We start from the raw sequence: 17,515 nt of genomic DNA on the forward strand, positions 1-17,515 counted from the left end.
ATATTTCCTTTACTAAATGGACAAGGGGAGGGTCAAATATTGTAATATTTTTTTATTAATATGTACAATTGAGTCCAGACAGGATTGTTTATTTTTGTACAACACGACAATTAATTGGATTTCAATGGGTTGCTATTGTCTCATTGTTTTTGGAACTTTGCCACTTGTTTGAATATATGTTTTATTTGCATCAATGTTTATGTACTGCTGTGACTTGTGTAAACCGCCTTCTACTCAATACCGCCTCCTTCAGGCTGGAGTAGGGAACTGCAACCGAAGTGCTGTGCGCTCGAAGCGGTGGCGGCTTGCTCTCCACTCCCGGCAGGAGGCCAACCACAAGGAGCTCCAGGGACAAACAAGTAACTTCCAATGTTATCTCTTGTAAGCAGAAGAGCAGAAATATTATGATTATTAATAATTTCTTGTTTTCTTCTATGGACTCCGCTCCAGTCTCGAAGCGTCCGAATTAGATTGCTTCTGCCTGGGTCAGGTGGACCGGACACGCCGTTCTTGCTTCTCGCCACTTTCCTGCTCGCTTTGACCGCACCTGCACCGAAGACAACACCGGGACTATGTGAGCACAATGCGGGCTGTGAGATGCCTGCTGTTCGCTGCAGTGTTTGCACGGTGCTCCGTGACTGGTGAGCGTACCTTTTAAATATTACTTTTGTTGTATATTGTTGCACAATTAGAGAGTATTTGTTGGAGGTTGTTGGACAACTTCGCATGGCAACACAACAGCTCACTATTTTTTTTGCAACTAATCCCAAATACACACTAATTAAATCCAATTTAGTGTAAAATACAACAAAGTAGCATATATGGAAACCATACACTGATATATACTGGTGTATTTTCAGGTTTAAAGGAAAGGTGGCACCCCCCAGATGAAGATCATGTGCAGCCCAAGAGGCTCCTGCACCAAATCCACTCCCAAGAGGAGCTGCTCCACAGCCACCTCAACACCCGCGTCCAAAACTCCACAGCAGGGGCACAGGTAGCCGATTTACCGTAAAATGTCCTATATGTCGATTGTCAAATTAAAGCTACACTAATTGAAAAGCACATACTCCAGGTGATAGTTGATTGCTTACATCTGAATGCAATTAAGGTGCAGTATGTGGCTGCAAACAGGGGAGGCGCTGTTGAGTCAGCCTCAGTAATGGTAATGATTTTATTTCATTTGAACATGCATTGGATTACAATTGAATGCATCCCATAATCAATTCACAGTTCCACATGTCCAAAAGGAGCAGGAAGAAGCAAAGCTTATTAAATCCTACACCTCCATCTGGTACTTTTACAATCAGTAACTGTTACATTTGTTCACTTCCTGCTTTCCATAATACATTTTTTTTGTCCCGTACCAAAGTACGAGGTGATATGACCATACAATGACATTATGTGTACCATAGTAACTGTCCACATAATAAAGACAACATCAAGAGGTCGCCTACAGCCGCAGCCTAATTAGAAATACGCACATCCGTTACATTTGTTCACTTCCTGCTTTCTTAATAGTTTAAGTTTTTTTGTTGTTTTTTTAAATGTATTTATTTATTTGTATTTTTTAGATTTTTTTTGTCACATACCGTGACTGTTACATTTGTTCACTTCCTGCTTTCTTAATGTTTAAGTTTTTTGTTTTTTTAATGTATTTACTTTATTTATTTTTATGCTTTAGATATTTTTTAATATTTTGTCACGTACCATAACTGTTAGATTTGTTCACTTCCTGCTTTCTTAATATAGTTTACGTTTTTTATGTTGTTTTTTTATAATGTATTTTATTTATTTATATTTTTTAGATTTTTTTAATTATTTATTTTATATTTTGTCACGTACCGTAACTGTTACATTTGTTCACTTCCTGCTTTCTTAATATAGTTTAAGTTTTTTTATTATTATTTTTTTCGTCACGTACCAAAGTACGAGGTGATATGAGCATCCAATGACATAATGGGTACCATAGTAAGTGTCAATATAGTGATATATATATATATATATATATATATATATATATATATATATATATATATATATATATATATATATATATATAGCACATCATGACTGGTTCAAGACTCTTCATCCTTGTATTTAGCAAACATCAACTGCTTGTATTGTTTCTTGAATCGGCTCATCGTTTTGTCATGCATTGTTTGATTTCCTTACTCAATCCATTCCATAGTTTGATTCCACATACTGAAATGCTATGGCTTTTTAACGTAGTCTTAGCATAGAAGTGTTTCAAATGTAGTTCTTCCCTGAGATCATATTTCTCCTCTGTTTTGTCTCCTCTTGGTAGGTCATTGGAGAATAATGGAAGAGTTAAATTACTATTATAGACATTTCATAATATTTAATATGAAAATTAGATACATACTAATTACATTTTAGGACTGTTTTAAGGAAACCTTTATAAATAAGTGTTGAATTTGCAAGCCGGTCTGATGTCTTTCATGGTAACCCTGACTATCATGGCAATTACTTAAATATAAATATGATTATCAATATGAACAAGTGTTTTTTTATAAGGTATTTCTCACTGTCTCCCATCAGCCCGTGCATTTGGCTCACAGCAGCTTCCTGGTAGAGACCTTTGGCACCTCATTTATCCTCGACCTGGAACTCAACCAGTAAGTCAACACAGTGTCTCCTTGATGCGTGCGTTATTCTATTTATATTGGATACAAGCTAAATAAATGTCATCATTTTGTCATATGTTTTTTTTTTCTTTTATCATCAGCCATCTCCTGTCTACGGACTACGTGGAGAGACACTTTGAAGACGATGGACAGCCCTCGGAGGTTAAGGTAACAAACACTTACAGGTAGTGTGTCTTCCTGCTTTTATCGTGTACCAGAAATACACAATTATATGCCATTTTTGAGCAACGATCAGTTGTCATGGTAATCATCATCATTACCAGCAGTGTCGGCTACTTTGTTTTGGTGTGAGGGGAATTCAAATAGCATTATTTGCATTATTTTCTCTTATGTAAAAGTATTTTTAAATATTTTAAATAGTTTTTATAAGCAAAAATATGATATGTTGTTAGCACGCAGGCCCAGATAAATATGTTGTTTGGGTCTGGTCCATGTCAAGATTTTCTATACATTTTAGCCTTTTTTTGAGCGTCCCTGAATTTTTGGAAAACCGTACTACTTTCTTTTAAACTTAAAAAATTATTATGGGATGGAGGATGATTTTTTTTTTAAGTCCTCCAATAATAAAATGACCTTATTGTAGGTTGAAGTGCCACCTGTTGCTTTGGAGTCGCGGCAATTTGGTTTTAAACATGATTTTTTACAAGGCTGACGAGGGGTTAGGAGCTAGGAGACCCAAGTTCGATTCCACCCTCGGACATGTGGAGTTTGCATGTTCTCCCCGTGCATGCGTGGGTTTTTCTCCGGGTACTCCGGTTTCCTCCCACATTCCAAAAACATGCTAGGTTAATTAGCGACTCCAAATTGTCCATAGGGATGAATGTGAGTGTGAATGGTTGTTTGTCTATATGTGCCCTGTGATTGGCTGGCCACCAGTCCAGGGTGTACCTCGCTTCTCGCTCGAAGACAGCTGGGATAGGCTCCAGCACCCCCGCAACTCTTGTGAGGATAAGCGGTAGAAAATGAATGAATGAATGAATAAAAATGGCTGTTGGAATGTAAATACATATACTGCATATATAGCTACAGTACTACAGTAAGAGTATTATGCCACATCAACCAGACAATACACTACCAATGTATGATGCAGAATATTAACCAACTACTATGCAAGCTCAAAAGACTCAGTAAGTGGTATGAATGTGAGTGTGAATGGTTGTTTGTCTATATGTGCCCTGTGATTGGCTGGCCACCAGTCCAGGGTGTACCCCGCCTCTCGCCCGAAGACAGCTGGGATAGGTTCCAGCACCCCTCGTGAGGTTAAGCGGTAGAAAATGAATGAATGAATGCGTATATAAAATTATATTTTCTTGTTTGTCACATTTAAATATATCAGATAATTCAATTAATATTAAAAAATTACATAAAAATTAATATTTAATTCATAAATATTAGTCAATGACAACACAACTGAACACAAAATGCAGTTTTTCAATGAAACATTTTATTCATTCATTCATTCATTTTCTACCGCTTTTTCCTCACGAGGGTCGCGGGGGGTGCTGGAGCCTATCCCAGCGGTCTTCGGGCGAGAGGCGGGGTACACCCTGGACTGGTCGCCAGCCAATCACAGGGCACATATAGACAAACAACCATTCACACTCACATTCATACCTATGGACAATTTGGAAAAAAAAATCTAAACATGAAAAGTGAAAGCATGACTTAAACTGAGATGAATTGACTTGTTGTGATAAACGGAACCGTGAATTCTGCTATCTACCAAAAAATGTCAAGCACAATATGAGTCCGTCTTTTCGTGACAGCAGGACAATTCCGAGTCTGGAATTGATCACCAATGAAGGCGTAAGAACGCCATCGAATTATATTATGACACCAGAACACAAAACACAAAGCTCTTCGTTCCTGTTTTTCCGTTTCTGTGTGATTTACTTGAGCTTTAATGACATGCCAATAAAGTTTTTCCTTTATTGGTCCTTGGGGAACGCCGACTATTCCATTGAGCCGGCGGTGGCTATGCTCCCATTGAATCTCTGTGACAAACAACTCGGAGGAATTGAATTAAGCAATGAGGTTTGTCTCGGCTTGCTCTTTTAAAAGGTGTCAGCGTGTGGCGGAATACACTTTGACGTATTTACCACTTTACCAGTATAGCTTAAGGCGAGATTGTCTACAAGTGTATATTCCCTACATGCTCATGCACTTCTAATGGATGTCCCACATGTCCTTTTTCCACTACGACAACGTATCCTGACTGATGCGCGATGCCTAATGTAATGTAATGTATGGCTGCCCTTGCCACCCTCCGGTTATAGGAAATACTCGCTCGTCCCGCTCACGTTCACTGCCGACTGCTTCGTCAGGCATTTTGACTCCCCGGCTTTTAAAGCAATGTAATCTGAGCTTTTTATTTATTAGCCTTCCCTGGCTAAGTGCCAGAGCGAGCTACCCCCCCCCACCTCCATTTTCAATCTGTATGATGAAAATCATTTTTGTCCTCGACCTAAGACGCTGAATCAGAATCTAAAGTCCATGAGAAACCACAGACTATTATTATTGATGCGGTTATTGGATTTATGATTATTTAGCCCAGATATTAAATGTAACAATATATCTGATGTTAAGTAAAAGGCCTGTATCCCCACATTTGTATTTATATTTTTTCATATATACAAATAAATGTACTATATATATATTAAATCTATATCCCCAATATATTTTTCATGATCATTTTAATTACATTATATGTGTATAATTGTATTTATATTTTTTCATATATACAAATAAATGTACTATATATATTAAATACACACACACACACTTTTTTCCCAACATATTTTTCATGATCATTTTTATTACATTATATGTATATAATTGTATTTCTATTTTTTCATATTTACAAATAAATGTACTGTATATATTAAATACACACACACACACACACACAAGTGTGTTAAGACAACAATGAATACAAATGGTATAAAAAATATGATAGAATAGAAATATTTTTTTAATGGTTGTGTTTTTTTTCCCCAACATATTTTTATGATCATTTTTATTACATTATATGTGTATAATTGTATTTATATTTTTTTCATATATACCAATAAAATGTACTGTATGTATATATTAAATACATACACACACACATAAGTGTGTTAAAACAACAATGAATACAAATGGTATAAAAAAAATGATAAAAATAGTTTTTTTATGGTTTGGGTTGTTTTCCACAACATATTTTTCATGATCATTTTTATTACATTATATGTGTATAATTGGATTTATATTTTTTTCATATATACAAATAAAATGGACTGTATATATTAAGTACGCACACACACACACACACACACACACAAGTGTGTTAAGGCAACAATGAGAATACAAATGGTCTAAAAATATGATAGAATAGAAATATATTTTTTAATGGTAGGGTTTTTTTCCCCCAACATATTTTTCATGGTCATTTTTATGACATTATATGTATATAATTGTATTTATATTTTTTCATATATACCAATAAAATGTACTGTATGTATATATTAAATACATACACACCCGCATAAGTGTGTTTAGACAACAATGAATACAAATGGTATAAAAAATATGATCGAATAGAAATATATTTTTTTAATGGTTGGGATTTTTTTTCCCCTGCATATTTTTCATGATCATTTTTATTACATTATATGTAATTTGATCTACTTAGTAATATCGGCGTGCATTATGTGTGGGATGCGTTGTGGTTGTCTACAGTCATGCATTTCTGTGATGATTTCTTAATGATGGCTAACATTCAAATTTCCCTTCCTATTCTATATTCATTTATTTATTTGTGTTACTTTATTTTTTGGGGGGGGGGGGCGGGGTGTTAAAAATGAACACATTAACCTGTAAAATGGAGATGTCAGTCAAACACGTATGTGTCATATATTCTCTTGCAGGGCGGAGAGCACTGCTACTACCAAGGCCGTGTCCGAGGTCTGCCGGACTCCTGGGCCGCTGTGTCCACTTGTCATGGACTGTGGTAAGAACCCCAGAACCATGCAAAAGATCCAGTTATACTTCCTGAATCCTACCTTCTTATACAAATACTTTGACACAGGATTGACAGCTTTTTATGACAGGTTTTAGACATTTTGAATCAAAGGGTTACATCCATGCATCGCTACTTAGGAACTACTATAGTGCAGGTGTGCCTAATATTGTGATCCTCCTCCCTATAAGCTGCTGTGTTGTTATCTTTGCAGGGGAATGTTCTCCGACGGGAATGTCTCCTACGGGATCCAACCTGCAGGCAGTGGCGAGGTGCCGTCTGAAATGTTGTTGCCTTAAAATAAATGTTTTAAAGAGGACCTATTATGCTTTTTCCACTTTTCTGACCTATAAATGTAATTAGAATGTTCTATTCCATGTTAAACAATGTCAAAGTTTCCGTTAATGAGGTTTTCGCATTTGGAAGTCGGTCCTGAAAGCTTGGTTTCAGAGGGTGTTGCAAAACTGTTCCTTTGTGATGTCACAGAGGAGTGGGCGTGGCTGTAGGTGCGATATACTCTCTGCCCTTCCCCAAGCTCTGCTTTTCCGTGTTTACATTGCTAGCATAGGCTCGTAATTTTATTCTGTCAACGTACTAACCGTGTTTCTTCTGTGTAGCATTATAGAGTGTGCATACAGCGAGCGGAGTTGCTAATAGCCGTTTCCCACCCAATCAGTGGCTCTACACAAGTTATTTTTTTTTTAAATCACTGGTAGTCCCGCAAAAACATTCGATGTTACAGATGCTGTAGAAAACGCTAAAATGCTAACGCTACTTACTATTGAGAGACGTCTTGAAGAAACCGATTCTTAAGAAATTTCGGACTGATTCCAATTTGGACTTCCGGATTGGATTCGGGATCCAACACATATGGTTGTATGTTAAAGCGGACATTTTAAAAAGACACATCACTTCTTTACCGTTTATCAACTCCTATAAAGTTACTAGGTTCGTAGCTAGCGGCACAAACCGGACGTCTTTCTAAGCAATCGGGAGTGTGACCAACCACAGCGGAGTGGGTGTGTCTGGAGGCGGGTCACTGGTGGAATAAATTAAAAAACAGACTATTACTTTGCAGGAAGCACGGAATCCAAAGGAATAGGTGTAGATTCAGTAAGATCTAGAAAAGTTTTTGTGCGAGTTATTGTGTGTAGCTGCTCTATAGGAGTCCACAACTCAATACAAAGGATCCAAAATGAGCATAATAGGTCCCTTTTAAGGTGCTTTCCAAGTATATTTCACACTTTGATGGTTGAGAGGCGGAAGTATGTTTGTGTGTCTCTGTGTGTGTGTGTGTGTGTGCGCGTGTGTGTGTGTCCAAGAGCTCGTTTTCCATTAGCGATAGAGATGTATTACATCGAATAGATGAGAGCAGACGGATCAATAGCAGCTCTTCTTCCCCCCCCCCCCATCTCTTTTAGTTGTGTCCTTGGCTTTATATGTCAGATTTTCATGAAGTATTCATTCCCAGCTCCAGTGTACAACTTGCCATTACGCCCCCCCCCCCTGCGGAGCGGCTGATTGATTGATTAATTATGTATCAGCTGAGCTCTCCTCGCCGATAAAAAACTTCTGAAAGTCAAGTGGAGTGCTTTATAAATTCATGTAATGATAATCATTTAGAGAAGAAAATATGACAGTTTGTCAACATAAGTGCTTTGTTGACATGGTTTTCATTTCAGTTATCATATATTATATGATATATAGTATATATATATATATATATATATATATATATATATATATATTCTTAGCCGCTGCTGCCCTAATTGTGTTCTACTGTATGTTTACACATTTGTTGTGTCGCAGGTGGACCACATCGTGTATCGAATGCCTCACATCCAACTCCTCCCTCCGCCTTGTCCAGGTAGGAACCACACTCAAGTCTCATTCTGGTCCTTTAATTCACCTGATGGAGCCTGACTAAAAAAAGGCCGCACAATGACACTTCCCTGTCTCATCGGGACGTGTCCTCAACCTTCCCATCCTGTTACCCGAACCCGCTCCTCCTCATTTAGCATCCTGGCTGCTGTGCTTGTATTGATTTTCTCCTGGAGATGAGTGCACACCAGAAATACACTCATGGATGACTAAGGCTTTGTTTTTTTTTTTTCTTGACTCGCTCTCTGACTGCGTTTCCCAGAATGCACCCAGCCTGAAGGACAGACAGGCGGCGACGGTGGCGGCGGTGGTGATGACGGAGAGAGGAAAAGGTGGGATGGAGACGACTTTGCTGAGCAGGAGAAGACAAAGCTCGCTAACCGTTTGAGACGCTCAAAAAGACAAGTTAGTCACTTTTACTCGTTAATAGTTTTAGTCGTTAATATTGTTTTAGACCATTTTTCCATCCATAACCACAATTTATTCAATGTTCACAACACTCTCATTCACACCTATGGACCACCAAAAAAGTGTTTTCCATAATTTAAAGGGAAACTCCTTTGAGGAATATCTAACCAATGGCAAAAAATATGAAAAACTGTACACACGCTTTTATAAGAATCATCTTATGTGTGTGTGTTCCCTTCAGGTACGGGGGGGTCAGCGCACCGTGCAGTCAGAGACCAAATACATTGAGCTGATGGTCATCAATGACCATGAACTGGTGAGGTTTTACAGCTTTTATAGTTTCTTTGAAATAAAAATAATTCAGTGACTCACCACTTTTCTATTTGATTTTTTATTTTATTTTATTTTATTTTATTTTATTTTATTTTATTTTATTTTATTTTATTTTATTTTATTTTATTTTATTTTATTTTATTTTATTTTATTTTATTTTATTTTATTTTCTGCTGTCCAGTTTGTCCAACAGCGTAGGTCCACACCTCAGACAAAGAACTTTGCCAAAGCGGTGGTGAACATGGCGGACGCGGTACGTTTGACAACCCCTACATACACACGCGTGTATGACATTTTCCTTTTCCACTTTTCCACTTTTCCACTTTCTCATGCACTCCAAATCATTATGGACATAGTCGTGTTTTTGCCCAAAATTAATTAATTGATGATTGCTGTTCCGTGGTTGACTATTATTATTAAAAAAACGATTCTTATAAAATATATATTATTATAATTATATATATTATATAATTTATATAATTATAATTATAAAATTTATAATATTAATATAATTATATTAAATTATATTAATATAATATTAATATAATTTAATATAAAAAAAAGGTTCTCCTCTCATTCCGTGTGGAAGTGGTAAATTTTTACCTTCTTTGTGACTGTTTACAGAAAAAGTAGGACCCTAACAGTGTCTTTAATTTAGTCCACCCCCATCCCTCCTCAAGGTGCGGCCACTCCGCTGTGATTGGTCGCACTCCCGAGGACTTCCGGTTACGTGCAGTAGGTCCGAGTTTACTGAGTGCAGGCAATCTGCGGCCCATATAAGGAAGTCCAGATCCCATTATTTGACTCCAAAACTTCTATCAAGGCTCACTTCCAAATGTGCAAACCTGATCATGTGACGCTTTGGCATCATTTAACACGAGAACATTTGCAATAAATGCTTTTTTTTTGACAATGACGCCGGCTTGTAACTGCTGTCACATAGAAGCCGGTTTCAAATCAGATCTTCATGACTTTACTGTGCTGTCCTGTGCAGATTTACAAGGAGCAGCTCAACACGCGCATTGTCCTCGTCGCCATGGAAACCTGGTCCTCTGAGAACCGCATCTCGGTGGGCGACGACGCCCTGCTCACGCTACGTGACTTCATGAAGTACAGGAAGGCTAGCATCCGGGAGCGCTGCGACACCGTGCACCTCCTCTCGTGGGTTGGCCCGCCTTCACGCTCTGCGTTTGATTCCCCCCCCCCCCCCCATGATTTGACATGGTTGCCATGCTTAAAAGTCTCCTTGTCTCCTTGTCTCCTCGCAGCGGGAGGACGTTCATGAGCAGCCGCAGCGAGGCCGCCTACGTTGGTGGCGTCTGCTCGCTCAGCAGGGGCGGCGGCATCAACGAGGTAGGCCTTCGTAACTTTTTCCCTCCCCCCCCCCGAGGATAACTTTGTTTTTCAGTTTGGTACTGTAGGTCCGATGGCCATCACACTGTGCCAGAGTCTGGGCCAGAACATCGGCATGCTGAGGAACAAGGACAGACCTGCTGCAGGTCAGCTAAGCTACGCTAATGCGATGCTAACGCAGCAAAGACTTTTTATTACTTTTTAAATAATTGTCATTTTAAAATGTATAATATTTTATTTGTATTTATATATTCATATATATATTCATACTTTCTAAATAATTTTAATATCATAAATAATTGGAGTTATTTATCAATACAATTTTCTTTGTTAAATATATTTATATTAATTATTTCAGTGTCATTATTTGTTGATATAGTTAGTGTTTTATATGATTTGTGTGCCTGAATTGAAATTCTAGGATAATAATAATTAATAATAATAAATTAAATTAATAATTTAATAATTTATTAAATAATAATTAATAATATTTAATGATAAAAAAATCTAATTTATTGATAAATATATTTTTTAAGGATAAAATGTAAAAATATAAAATATTATTTAATAGTTTATAAAAAATACCAAGTCATGTAATTACTTATTTTAAAATGAATTATAAATATATTTCATATTTGTATTACACTGATGTATGCTATACTTTATAAAGTATTTTATAATATATTGTGTAATTAAAGTATTATTTAATAATTATTTTAAAATACAAATATACAAAATGTATAATGTAAATTATTTCTAAATATATAGGAATATATTTATTATAGTCATAATATAATTATTTATTATAGTTCATTTTTCATTATAATTTTTTTTAACCTACTTCTCTACTAAGGTCTCCTTTTTAATGTTTTTCATTTGTGTGGTCAGGAGACTGTAGGTGTCCAGACCCATGGTTGGGGTGCATCATGGAGGACACCGGGTAAGGACAAAAAGCATTTTGATGTACTACCTTCTCATTGAATAACAGGAAGTGTATCCAGACAATACTAATATAAACGTATATTTTATATGTATATGTGTTTGTTTCTAATTCATTAGTTATTACCTGCCGAGGAAGTTCTCTCGCTGCAGTGTTGACGAATATCTTCGCTTCCTGCAGCAAGGAGGTGGAAGCTGCTTGTTCAACAAGCCCAGCAAGGTGAGGGATGGTTGGGCAACAAATATCATAGAGACTCAATCATTTCTATGCACTTTCATGCATACTTCTATGCATTTTTATGGTTGATATCTGAATCGGAAATTGAAAGTTGGACAATATCGGCAAAAATATCTGACATCCCTAATTATTCATTCATTTTCTACCGCTTATCGTCACAAGGGTCGCGGGCACGATGGAGCCTATCCCAGCTGTCTTCAGCTGGCCAGCCAATCACAGGGCACATATAGACAAACAACCATTCACACTCACATTCATACCTATGGACAATTTGGAGTCGCTAATTAACCTAGCATGTTTTTGGAATGTGGGAGGAAACCGGAGTACCCGTGCAAACTCCACACACAAATGGCCGAGGGTGGAATCGAACTCCGGTCTCTTAGCTGTGAGGCCTCAATATCAGCCGCAATTTAATTTAATGTTTTGTTTAAATAACAACAAATAACTTATTTTCCATAAATCCATTAATTCAACATTTCCATTAATACAAAATAATTATTTAAAAAACTAATAAAAATATAATTAGTTTTTTAGTTTTATTTAGTAAAATATATTTTTTTAATGACCACAAATAACTTATTTTCCATGAATCCATTAATTCAAAATTTTCATTAATACAAAATATTTATTAAAAAACCTAATAAAAATATTTTTTTTTTTGTTTTATTTCGTAAAATATGTTTTTTTAATGACCACAAATAACAATTTTCCATTAATACAAAATATGTATAAAAAAAACAAAAATCTAATTAGCTGATTTTTTTTAATATAATTAAAATAACCTAGCATGTTTTTGGAACGCAAACTCCACACAGAGATGCCCGAGGGTGGAATCGAACTCGGGTCTCCTAGCTGTGTGGCCCCTACACTAACCACTTGTCCACTGTGCAGCCATCCCTAATTAATACATCACAAATTCTGTTTATATATTAGTGTACCCTGCCTCTGAAATGATGTCAGCTGGGATAGGCTCCAGCATAGCGACCCTTGTGACATTAATAGATGTTTAGTTAGCAATACAAGCCGCATATAGTACAGTACAAATGCAGCTAAAATGAGTTAGCAAGCTAGCGGTGGTACAAAACAAACATTCGGCGATACTATTGGTAGAAAGTCTAGTCAGTCACTGTTAAAACTGTTAAACGTCGCAGCTCCTGGACCCCCCCGAGTGCGGCAACGGCTACGTGGAGCAGGGAGAGGAGTGCGACTGTGGATCGCTCGTGGTAACCCGTTCTTTAAATCCCCACTTTGTTGTTGCCGTTTTTATTATCGACAAGTACTAAAGTTCCCCTTTGACCTTCCAGGACTGTGCTCGGAGTGGCGCCAACTGCTGTAAGAAGTGCACGCTTACCCACAATGCAATGTGCAGCAACGGCCTCTGCTGCCGCGACTGCAAGGTGAGCGCCGTTCGCTTGACAGACGATGGTTTTGTCAGACGTAGTATGTCCTTAACTTCCTGGCGTGGCCCCCGCAGTACGAGCTGAGAGGAGTGACGTGCCGCGAGGCCGTTAATGACTGCGACATCCCCGAAACCTGCACGGGCGACTCCAGCCAGGTAGGACAACGTGATGACGCAACCGAACGGCAGACATTTTACCGATGTGCTTTACACTCTGTAGTGTCCTTACAACGTCAACAAACTGGATGGCTACACGTGTGAAGCCGGACAGGTGAAGTACACACACACACACACACAACTCGTCCTCATGCCTCTATTGTGACCTTTGACCTTTTTTTGTTCCCTAGGGTCGTTGCTACGGAGGCCGCTGTAAGACCAGAGACAGCCAGTGCCGCAGCCTGTGGGGCTACAGTAAGTGTTTGTGTTTATGTCGCCCTCTAGTGGCCAGAATACGCACTGCTGAAAAGAGATCCTTGATATTGTCAGTCAATATATTAAATCCTTTTAGAAGAATGATTAATACCTCTTTTATTGTCATTTAACATAACAATACAACATTGTAACAGCATTTATAGGTCAGAAAGGAGAAAAGCATAATAGGTCACCTTTATCAAAATAATTATATATATATAAAAATATATAAAATAATTAATAATAATGCTAATAATAATAATAAATGTTGTATTTTACTCTGTTTACTTGCTTTTATTCAACTCATTTTTTTCTGTAAAGCGTCTTTGAGTATTTTGAAAAGCAGTATACAAATAAAATGTATTATTATTTATTTATTATTTTTTTGTCATTTTACAAGGAGTCATTTTATGACAATAACGTCACAAAATACTAAAATATTCCGAAAAACACTGACATTTTTGTAACAAAGTCCGAGTAACAATTCATTAGTAACCATTGGAGAAAATTATCAAACATTTTTTTGTGTGGTTAAATGACTTATTATAATAATAATAATAATAATAATTTTACCCATGTTTTAGCTGTGTATAAAGGAATAAATGTTGTATTTTAATGTATCTTTTACTCTGTTTACTTGCTTTTATTCAACTCATTTTTTTCTGTATTGAGTATTGAGTATTTTGAAAAGCACTATACAAATAAAATGTATTATTATTATTATTATTTATTTATTTTTTTTTTGTCATTTTACAAGGAGTCATTTTATGACAATAACGTCACAATACAAAAACAAATCCGAAAAACACTGACATTTTTGTAACAAAGTCCGAGTAACAATTCATTAGTAACCATTGGAGAAAATTATCAAAATTTTCTTTGCGTGGTTAATAGGAATACATTTTAATTTTTTGAAAATTAGGCATATCTTAATCTTATCTTAATTAGTAACCATTAGAGAAAATTATCAAAATTTTCTGTGCGTGGTTAATAAGAATTAATTTAAATTTTTTGAAAATTAGGCAAATCTTAATCTTAATTAGTAACCATTAGAGAAAATTATCAAAATTTTCTTTGTGTGGTTAATAGGAATAAATTTAAATTTTTTGAAAATTAGGTTGCAGAAAAAGGTATGAAAAAAAAATTACATGAAGAAAGTTGAAATACTTGAAAAATGATGCGAAAAAGCATTATTATTATTATTATTATTAATTAGGACACATTTCTCCGAGCACTATCGTACTAAAAATAACTTTCCTGTCAATCATTTCTTCATCAGACTCGGCTGACAGGTTCTGTTATGAAAAACTCAACGCCGAGGGCACCGAGAAAGGAAACTGCGGTCCCGAGCCTGGCGGTCAGGGATGGATGCATTGTAACAAACAGTGAGTGAACAGTGCGGCCATATTGAACAGTGCGGCCATATTGAATGAGCACAGACGTATTCAAATTCTTCTTCCTCTTCCGTAGGGACGTCCTGTGCGGTCTGCTGCTGTGCACCAACGTGACGGACAAGCCAAGCGTTGGCGAGCTGCAGGGCAAACTCACCAGTTTGACCATCTACCACCATAACCGATACCTCGACTGTCGGTGAGCGTTTAATACACGCAAGGTGTGATGCGTTCAAGGTCAACAACAACATGATAATCTGTATCATCTTGTATGACTGTTATCGTACAGGGGGGGTCACGCCGTCCTGGATGACGGCTTGGACCTGGGCTACGTGGAAGACGGAACGCCGTGTGGGCCTAACATGATGTGTCTGGAACGCCGCTGCCTCCAAGTCGCCACCTTCAACCTCAGCATGTGTCCCGGCTCGTCGTCCTCGCGGATCTGCTCCCATCACGGCGTGAGACACCCCCCGCCCCCCTCCTCCCACCCCCCCTCGCTTTCTTAGCTCCTTTTTTTTTTTATGGAACATATTCAAATCACCCGAGGATGTTTGAACCCCTGCAGACGTGCAGCAATGAGGTGAAGTGCATCTGCGATCGGGATTACACCGGGAAGGACTGCAGCGTCTTTGACCCCATTCCCATTCCCACCCCACCTGAGGGACCGGAGAAATACAAAGGTGTTTTTGTAAAGTTACAAATAAGTATGTAGTACTTATATATATATTTTTTTGTACTTTCAGGTCCGAGCGGTACCAACATTATTATAGGCTCTGTGGCTGGCGCTATCCTGCTTGCAGCCATCGTCCTGGGAGGAACCGGATGGGGATTTAAGTAAGAACCCCCCCCCCCCATCTTCTCTATCTTCTATCTTGTCTGTCATGTTGATTTCCTGCTGGAGCATCTCACTAAAAAAACATGGAATGACGTACGTTTGTCTCTGCTCTCTCGCTTCTCGCCTCCTTGTGGAATCCAGAAATATTCGCAGAGGAAGGTACGACGCCGCCGATGAGTCCTGACTTAATTACACAATATTATTATTTACAGTGTTGGGGAAATGTGGTTTTTGTAAGCTAACTCTTCTATTTCTGAATCACTGCGTACAAAATGGGATTAGCAAAGTCATTGAGTATTTGTCTTATTTCTCTTATAAAACGTTATTGCTATCTGGATTACAGTCGTCCATCGCCGATATCGGTTAATTGGTTCCAGACCCGACTACGATAAGTCAATTTCCTTGAACGGATATTTTGTAGATATGGCAAAGAAAATATATTTAAGATGTAAATAAAACTCCTGTATAAGCAGTCAAAGTAAAAGTTAAACACAGACTGGCCTGGTGGTTGGGGAAATACTGACACCTAGTGGCCAATGTTAGAATACACCACTAGATTCACAATTACAAAGCTGCTTCTGCCTTGTATTTTAGTTGATTAGCCATATTTATGTTTGAAAATGCTTAAGTTAAATTAAAAAAATCTTACTAATAATAACTATAAACTATAAAATCGATCGTTTTTCTTAGTAAGCATTTTTTAAGTCAATTTAAAGTCAATTACATGACTGTACTACCTTTGACTTCATCCGTTTGAAATATTTTTTTCCTTTTTTTATATTTTATTATATTTAATATTTTATTTTATTAATGACTTGCATCACCATTTTCTTCTTCTCTTTCATTTCTATCCTCCTCTCCTCTCTTCCCATTCAGATCTTCTGGCGTTTGATCTTGAGGCACTGTAGTTTCCCTTTGCATGCAGTTCCTCCTTCAGGACACTTTGAGGGGGCGCTGTTGTGCGCGTCACGTCTTCTTTCTCTTTTCCCACGTCCTGGTTTCCTGTACACTTTTTTTTTTTTTTAAGTGACGTCACTGAGGTGGGATGGACTGATTAGCAACATGATGATGATATGCTCATGCACATTTAAATGCAATATGTAAAAAGTAGCATCAGTTTTAGAGCCTCTCCTTATGTAACACTGTGAGAACTGTAATGTGTAAAGCCTGCAATGTAACCCATATAATAATTCCATTTCCTGTCCTACATAAATGCCGACCATATTAATAATTCATTAGAGATCATTTGGCATAAAATGGCTTCAGTATATTTTTGATGTTTTAATGAGGACAGAGTATTATATTACCAGGCATATCCAAAAGTAATTGAAACCAGTTCCTGTTATATGCCATTAAACGTATCAGCATGTATGCAACCATAAAAGGAAGTACATAAAAGGAATATATGAGTATGTCACGTGCAAATTGCTGTTAAAACAATATTATTATTGCTCAAATTCACTTTATTTAATTTTACTTTCTAATACGTCAGCAACATGTTCACGACAACGTTGCAAAAATGAACTTTTAAAGGATGTTGACTTCTGTAAAGTTATCGGAGAACTTTACACCGACACGGATGTCGTTTCAAAATAAAAGTCCAGGCTCGTGAGTTATTATATTGGAAATTTGCTTTTCATTTATTGAGGTTGTTACTA

At 37.1% G+C, this 17,515-nt stretch overlaps 1 protein-coding gene across 1 annotated transcript in view; it reads left to right on the top strand.

Annotated features, from left to right (window-relative positions):
- Window positions 1-199: 199 nt before the first annotated feature.
- LOC131109493 (peptidyl-prolyl cis-trans isomerase FKBP10-like) overlaps window positions 200-17,515 on the top strand; it is a 22,770-nt gene continuing 5,454 nt past the window's right edge. The window contains exons 1-27 of the mRNA XM_058061592.1: window positions 200-359; window positions 451-641; window positions 861-997; window positions 2,563-2,639; window positions 2,750-2,816; window positions 6,578-6,660; window positions 6,884-6,941; window positions 8,479-8,536; window positions 8,813-8,955; window positions 9,200-9,274; window positions 9,473-9,544; window positions 10,286-10,452; window positions 10,560-10,644; window positions 10,700-10,790; window positions 11,533-11,584; window positions 11,704-11,803; window positions 12,973-13,044; window positions 13,126-13,218; window positions 13,296-13,376; window positions 13,441-13,491; window positions 13,568-13,631; window positions 14,911-15,016; window positions 15,102-15,221; window positions 15,312-15,480; window positions 15,588-15,702; window positions 15,766-15,856; window positions 15,999-16,016. Of these exons, the coding sequence (XP_057917575.1) occupies window positions 584-641; window positions 861-997; window positions 2,563-2,639; window positions 2,750-2,816; window positions 6,578-6,660; window positions 6,884-6,941; window positions 8,479-8,536; window positions 8,813-8,955; window positions 9,200-9,274; window positions 9,473-9,544; window positions 10,286-10,452; window positions 10,560-10,644; window positions 10,700-10,790; window positions 11,533-11,584; window positions 11,704-11,803; window positions 12,973-13,044; window positions 13,126-13,218; window positions 13,296-13,376; window positions 13,441-13,491; window positions 13,568-13,631; window positions 14,911-15,016; window positions 15,102-15,221; window positions 15,312-15,480; window positions 15,588-15,702; window positions 15,766-15,856; window positions 15,999-16,016 (2,303 nt within the window). The 5' untranslated portion in view covers window positions 200-359; window positions 451-583. The remainder of the gene's footprint in view (window positions 360-450; window positions 642-860; window positions 998-2,562; window positions 2,640-2,749; window positions 2,817-6,577; window positions 6,661-6,883; window positions 6,942-8,478; window positions 8,537-8,812; window positions 8,956-9,199; window positions 9,275-9,472; window positions 9,545-10,285; window positions 10,453-10,559; window positions 10,645-10,699; window positions 10,791-11,532; window positions 11,585-11,703; window positions 11,804-12,972; window positions 13,045-13,125; window positions 13,219-13,295; window positions 13,377-13,440; window positions 13,492-13,567; window positions 13,632-14,910; window positions 15,017-15,101; window positions 15,222-15,311; window positions 15,481-15,587; window positions 15,703-15,765; window positions 15,857-15,998; window positions 16,017-17,515) is intronic.

Source organism: Doryrhamphus excisus, chromosome 22, assembly GCF_030265055.1.
Source record: "Doryrhamphus excisus isolate RoL2022-K1 chromosome 22, RoL_Dexc_1.0, whole genome shotgun sequence".
In the NCBI taxonomy this organism is placed as follows: Eukaryota; Metazoa; Chordata; class Actinopteri; order Syngnathiformes; family Syngnathidae; genus Doryrhamphus; species Doryrhamphus excisus.